General features: G+C 41.4%; 1 protein-coding gene across 3 annotated transcripts; it reads left to right on the forward strand.

Annotated features, from left to right (window-relative positions):
• The first annotated feature begins 321 nt into the window (after positions 1 to 321).
• Positions 322 to 17,363, forward strand: CREBL2 (cAMP responsive element binding protein like 2). 3 transcript variants are annotated; one of them, XR_012044734.1, is made up of 5 exons: positions 322 to 488; positions 11,029 to 11,226; positions 12,375 to 12,522; positions 15,926 to 16,048; positions 16,634 to 17,363. XR_012044734.1 is itself a non-coding variant. In XM_072876859.1 (4 exons), exons 1-4 carry the CDS (start codon positions 474 to 476, stop codon positions 16,636 to 16,638), a joined length of 366 nt encoding a protein of 121 aa, XP_072732960.1. In that variant the 5' UTR covers positions 324 to 473; the 3' UTR covers positions 16,639 to 17,363. The 3 variants fall into 3 exon arrangements, 2 of the variants coding, with proteins under 2 accessions (XP_072732960.1, XP_072732970.1); XM_072876859.1 differs by lacking the exon at positions 15,926 to 16,048 and having other exon boundaries at positions 324 to 488; XM_072876869.1 differs by lacking the exons at positions 15,926 to 16,048; positions 16,634 to 17,363 and adding an exon at positions 13,254 to 15,919 and having other exon boundaries at positions 324 to 488.
• The last annotated feature ends 710 nt before the right edge of the window (positions 17,364 to 18,073 follow it).

The raw sequence follows: 18,073 nt of genomic DNA on the forward strand, positions 1-18,073 counted from the left end.
ACAGCAGATAGCTCGGAACGGCCGAGGCTGACGAAGACGCCCGCCTCTGCTGAGAGAGGGGCGGAAGACAGCCCGCCCGCAGCGAGGCGGGCAGGCGCCGGGAGCCTTCTGGGAAATGTAGTTCTCCGTCCCAGCGGGGCGGGGAGCAAGCGCCGCGCCCCTCCCCTCCTCACCCCGGCGGGGCCTGCTGGGAGTTGTAGTTTCTCCCGCCCCCACCTCGGCAGCGGCCAATGGCGGCGGGGCCCAGCAAGACTACTTTTCCCAGCGTGCACCGCTCCCCCGCCGCGCCTCCGCCCACCCAACGCTGGGCGGGGCGGGAGGCTGTAAACAAACAGGGCGGCGGGCGATGGCGGCAGACGTGGGCCGCACTGGGGGGCTCTGAGTGCCGGTGTCCGCCGGGGCGGGGGCGGGCGGCTCCGGTGCGCTCCCCGTGCAGGGGCTGCGGCGGTGCGGGGCCGGGGCTGGCGGCACACATGGATGACAGCAAGGTAAGGGGCTGCGAGGCCTGCCCGGGGGCTGGGGCCAGTTTGGAGCCGAGGGCAGCCGCTGAGGCGGTGCGTTGGTGCAGGCAGCTCGGGTAGGCCTCCTGCGCCTGAGCCCGAGGGGTTCAGGTCCGAGCGTTGTGCAAGTGTGCGATGTAAACAGCCACAAACCCTCGTAACAGTTAATTTGCAGGGAACTGCGAGTGAGGTGAGTGCTCCTGCTAAAGGCTTTTGAAGTAAACTCTGAAATCTTCTCTTGAAGGCCTCTGGTCGCTGCTGGTAGGGAGGAGGGTTTGTTCCCTTCATTCTCCTCCCTTTCTGCATGCAGTGGAGCACAGTGCTTGGATGCTGCTTCTGGCTTTTCCTTAAAGCTCTGGGCATGGGCCAAAGGCTGGATATGGACCAGTGGTCTGACTTGGTGCAGTGGGTCATGTTCCTATAGCACCCTGAATTTCTTAGTTAAATAGCAACTGTGGACAAATGGTAAGGTACTAGGGTGGGAGCTTGGGTTGCAGCCTTGTAATGGGCACTGGTGCTTCAATTCCTCCTGTGTCTTTTTATGAGAACAGGACAGTAGCATCCCTGAAGGTACAGGTCTTCCATTTAAGCAGAGCGAAACATCAGAAGAGGCACAAGGAACGCCTCCTCCACCTGCTTGCACCGAGGTGCCCCTAAAGCAGGACCTATAGGGCCTGTGTGAGGACTGAAAAAATAACTGCTGTGTCCACTCAGTGCAACGTTTCACAACTGAAACTCCCGGTTGAGTTTGGGTATTTCAACTCAATAGAGTGGTGGGTATGGTATTATCCTGGGTTTTGTGCTGGAGATAGCTTAAGTCTCCAGGAGTGACCCAGGTGAAACAACACTTGAGGTAGGCTGTGAGGCAGCCGTCTTCTGACTCATAATAAATTCTGAGCTTGGCTTGAGTATTAAAACTGGTCATGTGGTAGTCACAGGCCTGTGGTACCTTGTCTGTTCTCAAGCCACCTGGTTTTCTTGACAGCTGAATTTTACTAAAACAAAATCGCACTGCCTGTGCTGATCTGCCTTAATTTGAAGGGGGAAAAAAATACTTGATGTAATTTCTTAGGTATTAAATCTGAGAAACTTAGAAGTGATCAATAATTTCGCAGTACAAAGGATCCACAGAATGGATCGTAAGTATATGTAAGGTTCATGATGATTTGCCAAATTAACATATATACTATTTGGCCTTGTCTGAAAGCTGCAAAGGAGGGTGGGGGGTGTCTGCATCACTGAAGTCAACAAAATGCTCACAACTGTGAGAACTGCATGAAAACTTATGTAATCAGGGTCGTAGTCTAGAAGATCCAGAAGATTTAAGTCTGGAGGCATATATGCCTCATGACTGTTAGCTGATTTTTATTTCTTTTAGTGTTAAGAACACTTCATTTCTCCTGTATCAGAGTTAACTTATTTGTAACAGATAACTTCCAGATTTTTCATTTAAAAAATAATTTTGATCTATTGTTGTGTTTTGTGAGGTCCTGATAATCTCCTTTTTTTCTGAAACATTTTTGGACACATTTACAAAATAAACTAAATCTTTTCATCAAGTCAGTAAGACAGGTCTTTGCTCTTTTTTTCCTTAGAAAAATTGATGCTGAGCGAAGAGGAAAAAAAAAGTGGAATATTTACTCTCCCTCTATTCAGTCTCAAGTACTGTTTCCTAGTATGATGTTTTTATTTAATACTTACCACTGAGATACTTGTGAGGATGGTGGCCTTGAAAAGGGTCCTGCCCAGAACTACTGGGTGTGGCTGTACCTAAAGAAAACTTTGAACATCTTTGTTACCTCAGCAGGTTTTTCATTAGGTAATAACCTTGGATGATATCGGATCTTTGTATCTTCTACTGAAAATAGCTGATACTTGTCATTAAGTGCCTGCTGCTCTGAAAGGCTTCACTGTAGTTGTTTTGAAGGGCTGCGGTTCCTTTCAGAACAAGTTCATGAGGCTGCAGGTTGCCCTAAGGGTCTGGTGGCTCCATTCAAGAGATCCCATGTCTCTTGTGAGGGCTCTTCCTGTTGCATGTTACTGTGTCAGGATGAGGCAAGCACTATTTATACTTCATTTTATAGTCAGTGTGGTCTTACAGCTTGAGCCAGTGTGTCCTTGAAATCTTCTAAAAGTTCCACTGAGTCATGCTTTCCTCCTTATTGAGAGGGTTGGCCTGTGTGATCAAGAGTCTTATCTGTGAATTGAATGAGTGTGACTGTGAAAGGAATTTCCCTGTAAGAACTGAGATAACTAAATTACATTAGTAGTGAAGTAACGGTTCTGTAGCTGCATCCACCCCAGTTCAGTGTTTTCCTTCATCTGCATGACATAAAGAATTTAGAATTGGGCTTGCAGGCTGTAATGTTTTCCCTAATTCTTTGCGCACTAAAATTTAGCTGTACCCGGTTTAAGAGAGCAATCGAAAAATGGTTCATCTTAACATATTCCTGAAAATGTGATGGAAATAGTAAGAAATAAAGGGAGAGGTAGAATATCTGAACATCAGATCTAGAAAACTTTCATGTTCTAGTTTTAAAGGATGTTCTTAAATTATACACACAAAAAACCGCAACCAAGCCCAAAATATGACCTTCTCTTCTTTTTCCTATAGAGCTGCTGTGAAACTAGGGCTTGTTCAGATACTGGTCTCACTTCTTGCTGTGGTTTGAGCTATCGGTTGTGTAAGGGAAAGAGTTTAGTGATGCAGCTGCTCCTTGGCAATTAATCTCTGTTAAAATAACACTTATGTATCTCTGAAGTATTTAGACACAGGAAAAAGGAGAAATTCTGTCACTGTGATTTCAGCCTTTATAGGTGAAATTACTTGGTTAGTTTACAATACTACATATAACTTAGTATATATTTATTATATACACTGGGAAGCAGGGGGTTTGTGTTAGGTTAAGAAGTATTTTTCACATTTGTGTTAGTTGATAAATAACTTTTGTTGGTAACCATTAAAATACAGTTCTACATAGCTAACTGCAATCTTTTGTATTAATAATATAAGTTTTTATAGGGTACACTGGCAATACTTATGTGGGTAATTAACTTCTCAGTTTATGGGTAGAAATGAGAAATTAAAAAAAATTCTTAACATTAGATCACTTTTTTGTTATTCCAGTCAAATAAAAACAAGCAAACAAAACCCAAGCTAACAGCAACAAAAGTTTGGGGTTGCCCTCTTTTATTACAAATATTCTTGTCCTGTGAGGAAAAGATAGCTTTAGTTTTTAAAAAGTTTAGATGAAATGTATTTTTCTTCAAAAATACACTTAACTGAGCCAAAACACGAATGAGTAGATTGGGCTTTAAGAAAAAGTGCATTTTGGAGACAAATATTATATTTTTAAATGGTATTTTTAAATTTGAAGTGGGATTTTTTTGAAAAAATGTATAGTGCATCATTCTTAATCTTAGCAGTGGAATGTAGTAATTGATTACTTTTTTGAATGGGAATGAAAATTTAGTGAAATGTACCCAACAGCTTTTTAAAATGCCTTGCTAGTTCAAGGCAGCTACTTATATGTGTTGGGTATACAAAGGAAGGTAAAAAAGCTGGCTTAGGAAAACCTTTTGTTATTTAATTCTGATGACAATAAAACAGTCCAGTCTTCAGATTTTTGAGAGTAGATCTCAATCTGTTGCACTTGTTTTAATTCCAGATTAGTTTCTTAACTTTGAACAGAATGGTTCTTGGTTGTTGGCTTGCTTTTGCTTGCAAATAAATTGCTGCATCCTCTAAAATGAAGCAGAAAATTCCTTTATACCTGTAAAAGAGGCTGTGGCTGTTGAAAGCCGGGTCTCCAGCTCAGATTGCTTTCCATCAGGCTTGTCCCAAGGCCTTGGGCAAGGATGTTGGTCTTGAGTTCTGACTATTTCTAAACTTCCACAAACTTGTAATGTATGAAGTGAAATAAAAGCTTTTAAATAGGTAAGGTCAAAGTGTTTTCAGGTGTTGAATTTGAGAAAGCAAGCCCTCAGATAAACTGTTTGTATGGGGCATTTATATTTATGGATCGAGCATCTGTTGATGTCTTGCTCTGGTGTTCATACAGCCTTTCCATTTTGGGGGAGAACTTGGTGGTAAGGCAGGGGACGGCCACAGCAAAATGCTGCACATGAGGACTTGTGCTGCTTTCCCCGCTGCCTAGCTTTGAAACTTCAAATACCTGGTCATGTGTGATCCTGAGGGAAATTTTGCTGTAAGTCATAATTACAGGGATGCAGGTGTCCCTTGGAGGGAGTGTGGGAGCAAGTCACATGTGAAATCTTGTGCTTAAAATAGAGGGCTTGATGGGTCTTCATTCATGAGATGTCCTCCAGCATGTCTCTGCCTGTGACCCTCGCTGTTGTGGGTGACTGGGATCACAAAGAGAGGGACAATCTCCCAGGCGATCCTGGAATTAACTCTGAGGAATGCTTTGAACGCCGCAACAGGGACTGAGAGCTAGTGGGGAGAGCGAAGCACAGAATCTGTTTTTATAATAACCTCAGTTGTTAAGGAGGTAGGTTACTATGTTTTCATCCTTCAGGACTTTTTCAGAGTACACAGACTTGCAAAGTGCTGGAGACTTCTTCCATCCAGGATCATGTCCAAACGTAAAGTGTTCTCATTGCTGCTTGCTTGGAAATATAAAACCTAAATAGCTTTGGTTATAATTTGAGATGGGCAATTTCAAATTATCAAATGTTTTAACAAGTCGCTGCTCGGCATTGCTCAGATGACACATCCACTTTCTCACATGTGCAATGGGTAAGTAAAATGGATGAGCTTAAACCCCATAGAACAGTTTTATTTCATGTTTGCAGTGGGCTAGGAGGATATATGTAGTATAGCATTAGTTGACCATCCTTGTTGCCTGTTTCAAGCTCCAATAGAGAGAGGTTTTAAAGAAGTGCCTGGGTTCTGCTAGTATAAACTGGGAGAATGCGTATGGCACGTTGGCGGACGTTCTTCCACGTGTAAGGCTGTAAGTCCTTCCTGGGGGGAAGAGGAGGACTCTCACCTGTTGAGCAGTAAGGTGGCATCCAGCTGCAGAGTCTAAGTAGCGATTCCTACCCTCACCCTTAATGATTACCCATCTTGACTTGTGGACACCTGCATAACACTTTATGAAAACTTGATATTTATTCCTAGCTTACACTTTTCAGCAAATAGACATTTCAGCAATGATAGTTGTCTTTACACTTCTGTGCTAAAGATTACTCTCTTAGTACATTAATCACTTTGTATGATTAGGCTTTTAGGATTAATTTCTGTTGACATATCTGCTTAAGACTTAAAGTGTTTGCTTACCAAATAATATCTTATGTTTTTGGATTATTATCAGATGCATTTTGCCTGCCAGTGAAAGTTAACTAAATAATCTGTGTAAAAGCATATAAAATGTCATGCAATGGAAGAATAACCAGCATATTTTCTAGCTGAGTCATATACTGCTGCTGTGAATGGTATGCTGTGACTTAGCAGATCAGATAACTTCATCTTTATTAGGAGACTTGTCACTAACCTAATTTGATTACTGATTTTTGAGAAAATGTTTGTAAGCGTGAATAGATTTCTCCCCCCTGTACTGTAATGAATGCAGTGCTTAGGTTTTATTCCTTGATAATTTTTATAGTTTTATATAAATCCTGTAGATGATCATCAGCTCCATGCTAACTTAAATTCTGCAGACCTATACCTTCAGCCACTAATGCAACCAAGAGTCTGCTTAAGATGATTTCTTGAGTTGGATCTCAAGTACTGGTTGGTGGAGCACTTAAGAGCTACTTGTTTAGCTGTGAATTAACTGAGAGCTGCTGGAAGATGCTGAACTGGCCAGTGCGATCAGCATTGCTGATTAGTGCTGAACAGTGCTTCAGATAGTGTTGTTTTAATCTGCCAAATTGTTCAGAACCTGCAGATGTCACAGTGAGGCCAGCTTTATCACAAACTTCTATCTGAGTGGCTCAGTTTCTCACGGGGTATGAATGCTAGTGGCCATATTATGCTTGTATCTCCTTCCAAAGGAGGACCTCTCCATCACACAATCTGGCAGTGCTTCTGTAGAGGTGTGCTGAATCCCTCTAATAAAAAAAAATCCAGAAATCTGAGGGCTTTTTCTATATCAGGGCAAGTAATTGCAGCTATTTTCAATTCCAGGTCAAATAATTTTGTACCTGAACACTGATGCCAGGCAAGAATGATGTTATGATCTAAGTACTGTATTAAAAAGGGAGCAAGTTTTCTATTTTCTGAAGTCTGAGTGAACTGAAATAGGAGCTTGGTCGGATTTTTGACAAATGCATGTCACTTAATATTTCTATGACAAATTTTATGATTAATATTGTTCTGGGTCTTGATTACATATGACTCCCTGAATAAAAACAAATCCCAACTGCTGAATGCTAATAGATCCCATCTCTTTATAGAATCATAGAATGCTTTGGATTGGAAGGGACCTTTACAGGTCATCTAGTCCAATGCCCCTGCAAGAGCAGGGACATCTTTAACTAGACCAGGTTGCTCAGAGCCCCATCCAACCTGAGCTTGAATGTTTCCAGGGATGGGGCCTCCACTACCTCTCTGGGCAACCTGTTCCAGTGCCTCACCACCCTTGTTGTAAAAAAATTTCTTTCTTAAATCCAGTCTAAATCTGCCCTCCCTTAGTTTAAAACCATTGCTCTGTGATAAATTCCCGAGGAATACAAAGGGAATAAGAAATGTTTGCTTGCTTGTTTTTTCTTGGTCTGCTGCCATGTTCAACATCAGCTAGCACTTCTGCTTTGTCTTCTTTCTGTCCCATCAGCATAGCAACCGAGTAGGCAAACATGACTAGAAGCCAGGGAGATACGGTAATGTGGGATGGTGGCAAAGGATTTATCAGGCCTTTTGCCTTTTTTTCCCCAGATGGGTTGCTTAAGGTTACAGAAGGAGCTTCTAAATATTGGTGAGGAAAAACTGTTAAGGATGCAGGATTTGATTAAATCGCTTACCTAAGTAGCTGTGCAGGGTGATGCCTAATTCTATGGTGAACTCCAGTTCAGGATCTATGAAGACAGTATGAGTCTGAAGGCAGATTATTAGGGTCTTGCTGCTTAAAGTCAGAGTTAAAAGGGAAGGAAGCTTTTCATTATTTCCATAGTCCTGGCGGTTAGAGCATTGGCAAGCAATGACCCAAGAGGTACAAGCCTTTTTCCTCCCATAAGAGAGCTTGTGTGCAGGGCTGCTGCAGTGGTAAAAGATCTTGGGGGAGAGAGCAATTAGTAGACCTATCTGTGGAAAGCTGTCTAGAGTGACTAAAGGGAAAGCAGTTCATTGATATTGGTGGATCCAGGATGCCGTTGCAATGTGCAAAGCAGTCTACACCCGTGACTACAAAGTGCCTTTAACTGTTTTATGTCCACATATCTAGATCTGTCCATAAAAACATGCTTTTAAACTCAGAGTTTGTATGAGCCCACTTGATATCTTGTTGGCGTAACAATTCACTCTCCCTTGCCCTTTTTATGTTTTTTGTGACCCCTCCCTTGAAAAAGGCATCGGCTACATATAAGCATACACAAGATGCTTTGAAATAACAGGTCCTTAAAAAGAAATTATTTTATGAGATTGTGGTGTTGGATGGATTTAACTGCTGTGAAGCTGTGCTGCTTGCGAGTGCTTTTCAATGCTGGTGCCTACCCAAGACGCTGGCTGTGGAAAGGTTGGGTGCTATTTCCAAGTAGTTTTAACTTGCTGGTTGTAAGAAACAGCGTGGTAGCAACTATTCACCTGCCTGACGTTCTGGTGAAAGGGCATGGCTGTGACATGCACAGGACTAAGACTTGAGTTATTATTTTGTTAATACAGCAGTATGTGGTGTTCTGGGACTCCAACCTCGAGTGCTAGCCCACTCTTCTAGAGGGTCAGAGCTCAAAGAGTGGCAAAGGTTTTTTTTAAGAGAGCTGGAGTGTATGTCTCTACAAGACCTTATCTAGCTCTTGAATTCAAAGATTTACTTTAAACTACCTTGCATTGGCACAGATAAACCTTAGGTGCTAAAAGTCTTTGAGAACTGAAGTACCTTGGCTGTAGTGTATAATGTAATATCCAGAAATCTTTCAAGTGCAAGTAATAATAGATAGCAAATTATGAGTGCCTGCAGCCCCTCCTGGGAAGACTACATGTATTTCTAACTCCTACTGAGCTCCTACTGAGCTAAATCACACCATGCAGAAATATGAGTGTGGTTCTATGAGAGGACAGAGCCGTCCTTGTCATGCCCGAAAGGCGACAGTTGCTTTCCTTTCTTTGGAGCTTCTTTCCCCCTTGGCCATGGCTGGTTAGTTTTATACTGTTTCGGTGAATATAGTATCTGAACTAGAAGATCTTAAGGAGAGCACCTTGGGTGGAGTGAATGAATTATTCAAACTGTATTCAGCAGTTCAAATGTAAAAGAGATTGATTTTTTTTCCTTTGCTTTTCTGAATGTATTATGTTTGTTTCATTATCACTAGATGCCCATTAAGTACTTTCTGTTCCTCCATTTGCTTATGGTAGGCAGCTACACCTGAATAAATTAGGAGAGGCAATATAGAGAGAGTAGGATTATGTTGGCATGTGATTGTTGACTCACTTTCCAAGGAAAGAATAGGCTCAATTGTATAATCCTTTTTTTCTTCATTCTAGCACATCAATTCACTATGTTATTGTTTTTATTGCAGCCTGCTAAGTTCATAGAACAAGTGACTTCTTTGAATGTCAAAGCTGACTTACTTTGTAGCATCACACAGTAAAAAGTGCCCTTTTTTTATTATGAACTCTGATATTTTGAACACTGCCTATTAGAAAAAGTACTGTCTGTACACAGTATGGTGAAACACTAAGTCAGCAGTGAAATTCTTGTATGTAGGTGTGCGTGTTAGGTCTGTTTCTCCGCACCCCCTCCATTCAAACAGTGGTCAGAATGCAAATAAAGAGAAATCCTCACTTCAGAAGGGAGGTGGGGTATATGGCTGATGAAATGCTTACAGGGTGATACTACCCAATGGCCAGTGTACTGAATTTCAGATCATATTTAAGACTTTCATGTGCCATGCTCTCATATTAAGAGTGAAATATTTGGGTGGGGAAGTGTAGAGTAAACATTGAGGAAACTATTCCCTTCTTCTTTATTTGTAGCAAGAGAAGCTTTCTGACCTGTAAAAAAAGGAGACACAAAGAAGAGGGGAAAATGATTCTACAACCTGCAGTCCGTAGGACAAGAAACTAGGGGGTTACAGTTCTGCAAGGGAGACCTAAGTTAGGTGCTGGGAGAGCTGAACATTGGGATAGGTTGTATGAGGAGGCATGAGGAGACAATCTTCCAAGCTGTGTAGTATCGTTTCAAAGGTAAACATGGCCAGAGTGGTTAGGTACAACTGGAATAGAGGCAGCAGAGGTAGGACTTGGTGTAACTGAGTTCCCTGTGTAGTAAAAATACTCAGAAGATTTCTTTGAAAGAAATCAGGATTGAGGAAGCTGAGATGGCTAGTGAGTAATTCTGACAAGTTTAATCTTTTGAGTAGGCTGAAACTATGGTCATTTTATTGCAGCAAAACTAAGTTTTGGATTATATTGATATAAATAAATATTTTTTCTTCCAAATTAAAGTGTTAAACTCCATAATACGTGCCAACTCTAGAAACACTATATTAGGGCAGGGGTTGTCAGTAATAATAGGAGTTTTGCTACGAATTTGACTGATCGTCTCTGTCTCCTAGGTGTCCTAGATATCCTCCTAGATATCTGGAGTAGTGTGTCCAGCTCTGGGCTCCCAGTACAAGAGGGAAATGGAGCTACTGGAGAGAGTCCAGCAAAGGGCCACTAAGACAATGAAGGAGCACCTCTGCTGTGAGGAAAGGCTGAGAGGGCTGGGACCATCTAGCCTGGAGAAGAGAAGGCTCAGGGGACTCATCAGTGCATACAAATACCTGAAGGGGAGGGTGTAAAGAGGACAGAGCCAGGCTCTCTTCAGTGGTACCCAGTGCCGGGACCAGAGGCGATGGACACAAACTGAAACACAGGAGGTTCCCTCTGAACATCAGGGAACACTTTTTTTACTGTGAGGGTGACTGAGCACTGGCACAGGTTGCCCAGAGAGGTGGTGGAGTCTCCCTCCTTGGAGATGTTCAAAAGCCATCTGGACATGGTCCTGGGCAACCAGCTCTAGGTGGCCCCGCTTGAGCAGGGGGGATTGGACCAGATGACCTCCAGATGTCCCTGCCAACCTCAACTGTTCTGTGATGCTGTTCCTCCAAATCAGATTAGTAGGATTTATACCAGGACTGCTTAAGCACTGACTTCAATATGAAGTCATATCCCTCCCTTTTGTTTTTTGATGCTGCCACTGAAAACTTCATACATCAGCCCACTAAACAAGCTACATCTTTCCTCTGTTGCTCAGAATCAGTGAAAGTATATGCAAAATTTTCTACTTGAGACACCTAGTAGGCACAATGACATGGCTCCAGCATTCCCTCTGCAGAACAGGATCTTTAATGTACCCTTCCTTTCCAGGTGGTTGGAGGCAAGGTAAAGAAACCAGGCAAGCGAGGTCGTAAACCAGCCAAAATAGACTTGAAGGCAAAGCTTGAAAGAAGTCGTCAGAGTGCAAGAGAGTGCAGAGCCAGGAAGAAGCTGAGGTACCAGTACCTGGAAGAGCTGGTTTCAAGCAGAGAGCGAGCCATCTGCGCTCTTAGAGAAGAGCTTGAAATGGTAAGAAACTATCATTTAACCTAACCCTCAGTATTATTCGGGACCTGCCTTCATGGACGTTTGTTCTTGAAATCACTGTAACTGAGAGTGGGATTTGGCTAGCCATAAGGTATCAAAACATCAGTAACAGATGCACTCAGCTGTTCGCCTACTTTGTGTGTTGAATATGAACCCCATGTAACAAGTTAATCTGCTGGTTTTGAACTGGAAGCAAGCAAAGAAAGTGCCATTGCTTATGAGCCTGTATTTGAAATGTTTGTTCTGGAACACCTCTGACAGAGGTAGAAAGAGGCAGAGGGTGGAAAGAGATGTGTTAAAATATCAAGGGGGGCATACATCCACAGTGTGTCATTGCTTCCCATAGACCTTTGTCTCTGTTGGGAAAGTTGATTCTTGCAGGATACTCTCTGTGTAGGTGGTTGCACAGCTGTCCTGTGTTCCAGCATGTATAAGATGGGTGTCTTGGCCAAATAAGCTGCATTAACCAAAGAGAATGTTTCATCTGGAAATACAGACTCTGCTCCTCAGTGATATTGAGATGCTATTGAAATTTCACTGGAGCTGAGGATATTGCCTTGACCTTGCATTAGGTTTGTTTGAATAGGCAGGGCTAATCGCCACAAGTGAATAGGGTTAGGATTGGGTGGAAAGTCAGCCAATTGACCACAGGTTTTTCAGTGTGCTTCAGGGTTTGCCAATGAAGAATTTAAGATGAGGGAACTAGGAATAAGGCACATGTGCTGTAACTGATTGTGCCTTGCACAATCAGAAAGGACCTCTTAATAGTCAATCAGCCCCAGAGTCATGTGAAATATTTGTTTTTAATAGGCCATGAACTGGAACAGTATTCTGGCATGCCAGCAGCGAGAAAATGCACAAAGTGTTCCATGTTGTTTAATAATTACAGTATTGTGTCTAGTACTGCCACTGAGTAGCAGTTTATTGACTGAAACAGGATTTACTGAGGCCAGGTATGCAACCATGGACACGTGCTTAGCTCATTAGTGCTCTGCAGTTTTGCAAGAGGCTTCAGCCCAGTAAATTCAAACCTGAAATGAATATACCGGAAGGGAAAGATTACAGCTCTGTTTTGTCTGCTAATGTGATCCTGGCAGTTTGCTAATACCTAATGTGTTTGCATATTTCAGTACAAGCAGTGGTGCATGGCGATGGACCAAGGGAAAATCCCCTCTGAAATAAAAGCCCTGCTAACTGGAGAGGAGCAGGGCAAAGCACAGCAGAACTCAATCAAACTTGCCAAGGCTGGGAAGACAGAAGCAAACAGCAGCAATCCCTGTGAGTATCCAGCCTATGATTAATTCCTATTTTGTTACATCTTTTGTGGCGTAGGATGGCTGTGGTGTAGGAAGAAACATAAGGATGTGCTTTTGGGCACAAATAGTTGATTGAAGCAAAGAACTTAGTGGGTGGTACAAAGACTTTGTGTAATGTTTACACGGACAACACAGAAATTACACTAGCTAGGAAGCTGGGCAGTTACTTTAAAAGAAGACTCAATCTTTGTGTTTCACCAAGGCCTGTGGAGACCTGTGAAGACCTGAGACCTTAATCTTTTACAGCATTTTCTGTTTTCCTAATGCAAGGTAAATGGAGCACATAAAACATAATTGAATTTTAAAAACTCCATCAAGAAAACATTATTCTAGCTGCAAGCACTCAAAAGTGAAAAATGCTGGACTTGGGATTTCCTATGGAGTCTTCTTTCTGCCTCATTTGTGCTTATCCAGGGAATGAAATAAGGTTCTTCTGGGGATTGAAAGGTGAAAAGATCATGTGATATAAAGTAATATTCCTGATACCTACATGCAAAGGAACATAATTAAGGGGTAGTATGGGCAATTCTGTATCTTGCATCTTCTAACTTTTAAATATTTAATGCTACAGGTTAAATTACACTTTACTGTAAATTTTTGAAAAATATGAATTCCTAGCTTTGTTTTTAAGAAACGACGTGAAAACTACATTTGTAACTGTAACAATCTTCCCCCATGGTGCATCATTCACAGGAGACCAATGCAGAACCTTCCGCACTGCAGCAGAGATAGCTTGGTAGCTAGCAGAAGAATGCTGTTGTCAGAGAAGTGGATGCATCCCCAGGTGCAGGGGGAAGGATCCCAGTCCACTGTCTTCTCTTTGCTCCTCCCCACATGAAATTATTTGATTGTGGTGTTTCTAAGCCTGCATGGAGTGGGGTTTTGGGGGTAATAGGTGTTTGTGTAAGTGGAGCCTTGTTCTTCCTTTCTCTACACCACCTTCCCCAAATACAGCTATGGCAGCTTTTGGGCATTCCCAATAAGAGATGGGAGCTGCTTTTGTGTCAGAGCCCAGAATTGGCTTTGTGGTCAGTAGTTATGTGATTGGTAACTGTTGTGGGAGTCTGAGAGGTTCTATTAAAAAAAAAAAGGCAAGAGGAGGATCTGGTAACAACTTTGCTAAAGCTGAATGGAGTACTGTAGGTCGAGGAGAAGGAACTGGATCAAAAGCTTTCAGTAAGAAGGTTTACAGTAATGTAATTTGTAACCTAAATAAAGGTGTTGCTTTCAGCATCCTTTTATAATGCAGCGTGTCTTTTATGTTATTGGGACTCTTAAAGAGAGGTACTAGATACATTCCTTGCTTCTGCCCATACTTCTTTTGCAGCATGTATTTCCCACCCTCCATGCTCCCGGTAAGATAGTCAAAGTATGTCCCTCCACCTTGCTTCCAGCAGTGGATAAACTGCCATCTCCTCCCACCCATCATGCCCTGCTATCTTTCTGTATCTACCTACACTCTGGGCCTTAGTATCTTTCTAGCCTGCAACTTAATATGCATTCTGCTGTGCTATCCTGGTTTCCCAGCCAAAGACAATGCCGAGAACTGGTGGCAAGGAAAACGAATTGCGTCAGTTTGGTTTCATGGTAAGAGAGGCGATGGCAAAAGTCTTGTGGGCTGATTTACTCATCCAAGATACTGACAGATAACCTGCCACTTTCCTTAGACTGCCCTTTCTCCTGTATATGCTTTTTGCATGTATCTGATGCAATGTGGAGAGTGGAGCTCTCAGAACTTTTAGTGGGGGTTTTGCTTGCTTATTCTCTGTTTTGTTTGTGACAGTGCCTTTCTCTGTATTTTATGAAATGCATGGAACGTTTTTTAATCTTATGTTTTCTTCTTTGTTTCATAGAATAAATATTATAATGAATGACTTTGCTAGACTGAACGTTGCCTTTTTATTGAACTAATTGGGTCTGTTTAGCATTATCTCAATTCAGGATTAGTAAAAAGCACTGAAAATAATGAAGTGCCATATTTCAGTGTACAGTACAGTTGTTTTCAGAATTCCATTCTGAGCACTTGTATTAATCCTTAAGGCATGGTTTTAAATTTATTCTCTAGACCCTCCACACATGTATTTAGTTAGCAATTGCTAGATATGTTGCATAGACATGGAACGCTATTATGAAAGGTTAAGTAACACTGAAGCAGAGATGGGGAGGATATGAGGGTTCCCCTCCACCCTGTATTTTAAGCTCTGAACTGCAGTTTGTCCTGAAAGATGGCAACAAAGCCAACCCATAAGTTTTGGGATTTTTGTCTATGTTGAATGTTTGCCTGTCCTTTTTCTGGGTTCTCTGGAGGAAAAAAACCTAGGCCAGACATCCAGAACTACAGTCCGTGAACCTTGCAGTTGGATTTTGTAATATGATCATGCCAGAAGTGTAATATATTATTTTTGGTTAGAATTAGACTTACACAGTCTAGTTTCAAATGTAAACTATGTATTGTAATTAAACATATGTTTCAAAGGTTATGTGTATACTTAAGTGTCTTTCTGAATCAGGGATGTAGAAAACATGCAGAGGACTTATGTATGTGTGACCAGAACAGCTCCACTCTGCACTAGGTTATGTGACAAATGCAGCTCTGATTTCACCAGAAGTACCCCACTTGCTCTCTTCCCTCCACTCCTTCTTTGTTTCAATTTCTGTGATACCAAATAAGAAACTTCTCAGGAGTTAAGTTTTCTTTTATGGAGGAAATGAGGAGTCAGAATTTTTCATTGTGATGAGCAACAGTTTTCATCTCTTCCTCATCACAGTGGCTCCTGCTTCCTGGCTTAGACAGCAGTTGGCATTACAGGATTGTGTTTGGCAAGCCTGGGCCCAGCTCTGTGGCACAAATAGTGGTATCCATGTTCTAACAGGTTTTTTGTGCTTCATGCAGATGGGACAGGAGGCATGTTACAGCCTACATCATCTTAAACTGTTTCCTTGTTTGTCCTGCAAGCCAAAATATGTGTGAGACAGAGTTAGAGGCTCTAACTGCAATCTTCCAAGCTCCTCTAGATGCTGTAGTTCATTACGAAGTGTAGGATTCCCAGCAACAATCATTAAAGTTCTGTGCCTTCCATCATGTGGGAGATCGTATAAATGTTCTAGCTTTAGATGGATCTCCAGGGGCCCTTTATTTGGGAGTTTGAAGTTTAGCATTTCCCCTTGAAAACTAACAGAAATGTTTATGGTTTGTGCTCATTTGGTACTCTAATGCTTAGTCTTTGTCCCCATTGAGGTGGCTCCTGGAAGTGATAGTACTAGGTCCTTTGACTAGGAGTCTCATATGGTACCCTAAATAATGGAGGATGTCTTATCCTCTCTTTGAGTAAGATGGGTACAGCCTTCCACCATTTCTCCTGCAGTGAGTGTGTGCAGCTGGTTCTCTCTCACAAACACTGAAGAAAGGAAATAAGCCTGGAAATGCTTCATTTTCCCACTTGCCATGGAAATCTAATGGTCAGCTAGAACCATTTGCCCAGCTAAAGGTGGGTATCTCTTGGAAACTATCCACAGTCTTCCAAAAATGCTGTCTGTAGTATTTGGTGTTTATAACAATGCTAGGACTGTTACGGTAAGGTGTGAGATGGAACTCAACTGATGCTGATAGAGTAAGCACTGTACAGTTGCACTATCTTTTTGGAGAATTTAACCCAAGGATTTACCAGATAGTGAAAACTTGATAAGAAAAGATGTAATAAGTCTTGTCTTTTTAATCCAAAATACATGCTTGGGGCATAGAATCCTGAAAAATGAAGCGGATACATTTAATAGACTTGTCACTTAACAGAACATTTTGTAATTATGTGTGTTTAAAAAAAATTTTTAAAAAATCATGGTCTGCTTTCATAATCTGATAATAATAAGTGTTTGCCAAAGAACCTGCATTCTATTAAGTGCTTTTCAAAACACTATTATAACTTATATGAGAGGTGTTTGGTTGTGTTTTTTTAATGTATTGGATAAATTTCAAAAAAGCTTTTTTCTTTCTTGACAGCTGAAACCATGACTAACTTTGGGAGAGTGCCTGTGACTGACTTGTTTTTCCTTTTTTTCCCCCTTTTACATTTTAGGGTGAAGATTAATCTACATCAATAATAAATCTAGTTCTTCCTGGTATCCCATGAAGAGATGGAGAAGATTTGGCATCATAGTTCCATTTGTTATGTTCCAAGAAATTATAATCTCTATAATTAGCTATAAAATTATTCAATATAAGGACCAAATGTCTGAGACTAGTCTAAATATGTAGAGAAATCAGAGGAAAAGCTGAAATAAGAATCCTAGTCTTTCTCCTTACACTTAAGAGTTACAGCGTGAGTGACAGAGGATCGGCTGATATAGAAATCCCCATTGTAGGTAAAGAAGGCAAAACACCAGCTTGTAACTTTCCTGCTGTTAGTGCCACTGAGCATGAATTTATCTGTAAGTTATGTCAGTAACAATTTCTTGTATGACTGTTGTGGATTTGTATTAGAAAACAGAAGCTTCTAATCCGCAGTAAAATCTGAGGTATCTCATACTGAATAGCGAAGCAGTGGACTAAAATTCAACTGATGCTGTATTTGCGGAATGTATAGATTTGTGTATGTAGATATATAAGTAGAATTTGTAGTGTCTGTTATAGCCATTGCCTTAAGCAATTTCTGCAAAGGCTGTTGCTTGGTATTATTTATACTATTATTTGTATTTTCTTTATCTTACCCACTTTAAATTGTAACTAGAAAATGCTGTCATTGTTCAGCTAATGATTTTCAGCAACACTTCATTTAAAAAAAAAAAATTAAAACCCCAAACAACTGACTTCTGGTTTCTTTTTTCCCCTCCAGAAAAAGCACGTGGGAGGTTGAAGTTTTGCTTCCATAACTAGTGCAAGATTAGCCTTGCTTTTTTTTGTGTGTCTGCCTGAACTCTCAACTGGCTTAAATCAATACTAACATTAACTGCTGCTTCAAGGAATTCTTGTGTATGGTCTCTATGTATTAGGGTGGGTAATGGTGACATTCTTAACTATGTTGCAGCTGATAGGTATTCTGATGAAAGAAATTTGTGACTAAAGTGGATTATAAAACTCTCTGTTTTCATGAGACAGGGTGTTCAATGTGAATAGAAATAGTGTGCTATGAAAGATGACTTTTTCCATACCTTCTTTCTCATGGCAACTTTCAAAATACATTTTGATCAAGTTATACAGTGCTGGCGACAGCAATACTGCATATTCCTGTGGTAGAGCATACCAGCAGTGTCCTCCGACTTCACAGTCTCCTTATGTGGCATGCTCTGAATGCCTGCTGATGCAAGAGCAATTCCTTCCTACACTCTATCGAACATAGATCCTGCCATGTTGCTAGGTCAGTGTTTTCTGTTTTGCATGTCTGGGCTTTTTCTTTCTTCTCCCCTAAGCAGTACTTTGAAATCTCCCACTTTTTGGTATGCATTCCTTTTCCCCTACAGAAAGTATTCTGTGAGTCTCCTTTCTTCCCTAAGTGGTCTGGCAGCTGTTTTCAAAAGCT

The sequence above is a fragment of the Ciconia boyciana genome, chromosome 1, assembly GCF_034638445.1.
Source record: "Ciconia boyciana chromosome 1, ASM3463844v1, whole genome shotgun sequence".
Lineage (NCBI taxonomy): Eukaryota > Metazoa > Chordata > Aves > Ciconiiformes > Ciconiidae > Ciconia > Ciconia boyciana.

What these genes read in the sequence shown, in the direction of transcription:
- CREBL2 (XM_072876859.1), top strand. An exon ending in TTAGAGAAGAGCTTGAAATG is followed by an intron (nt 11,227 to 12,374) that starts GTAAGAAACTAT and finishes TGCATATTTCAG; the next exon opens with TACAAGCAGTGGTGCATGGC.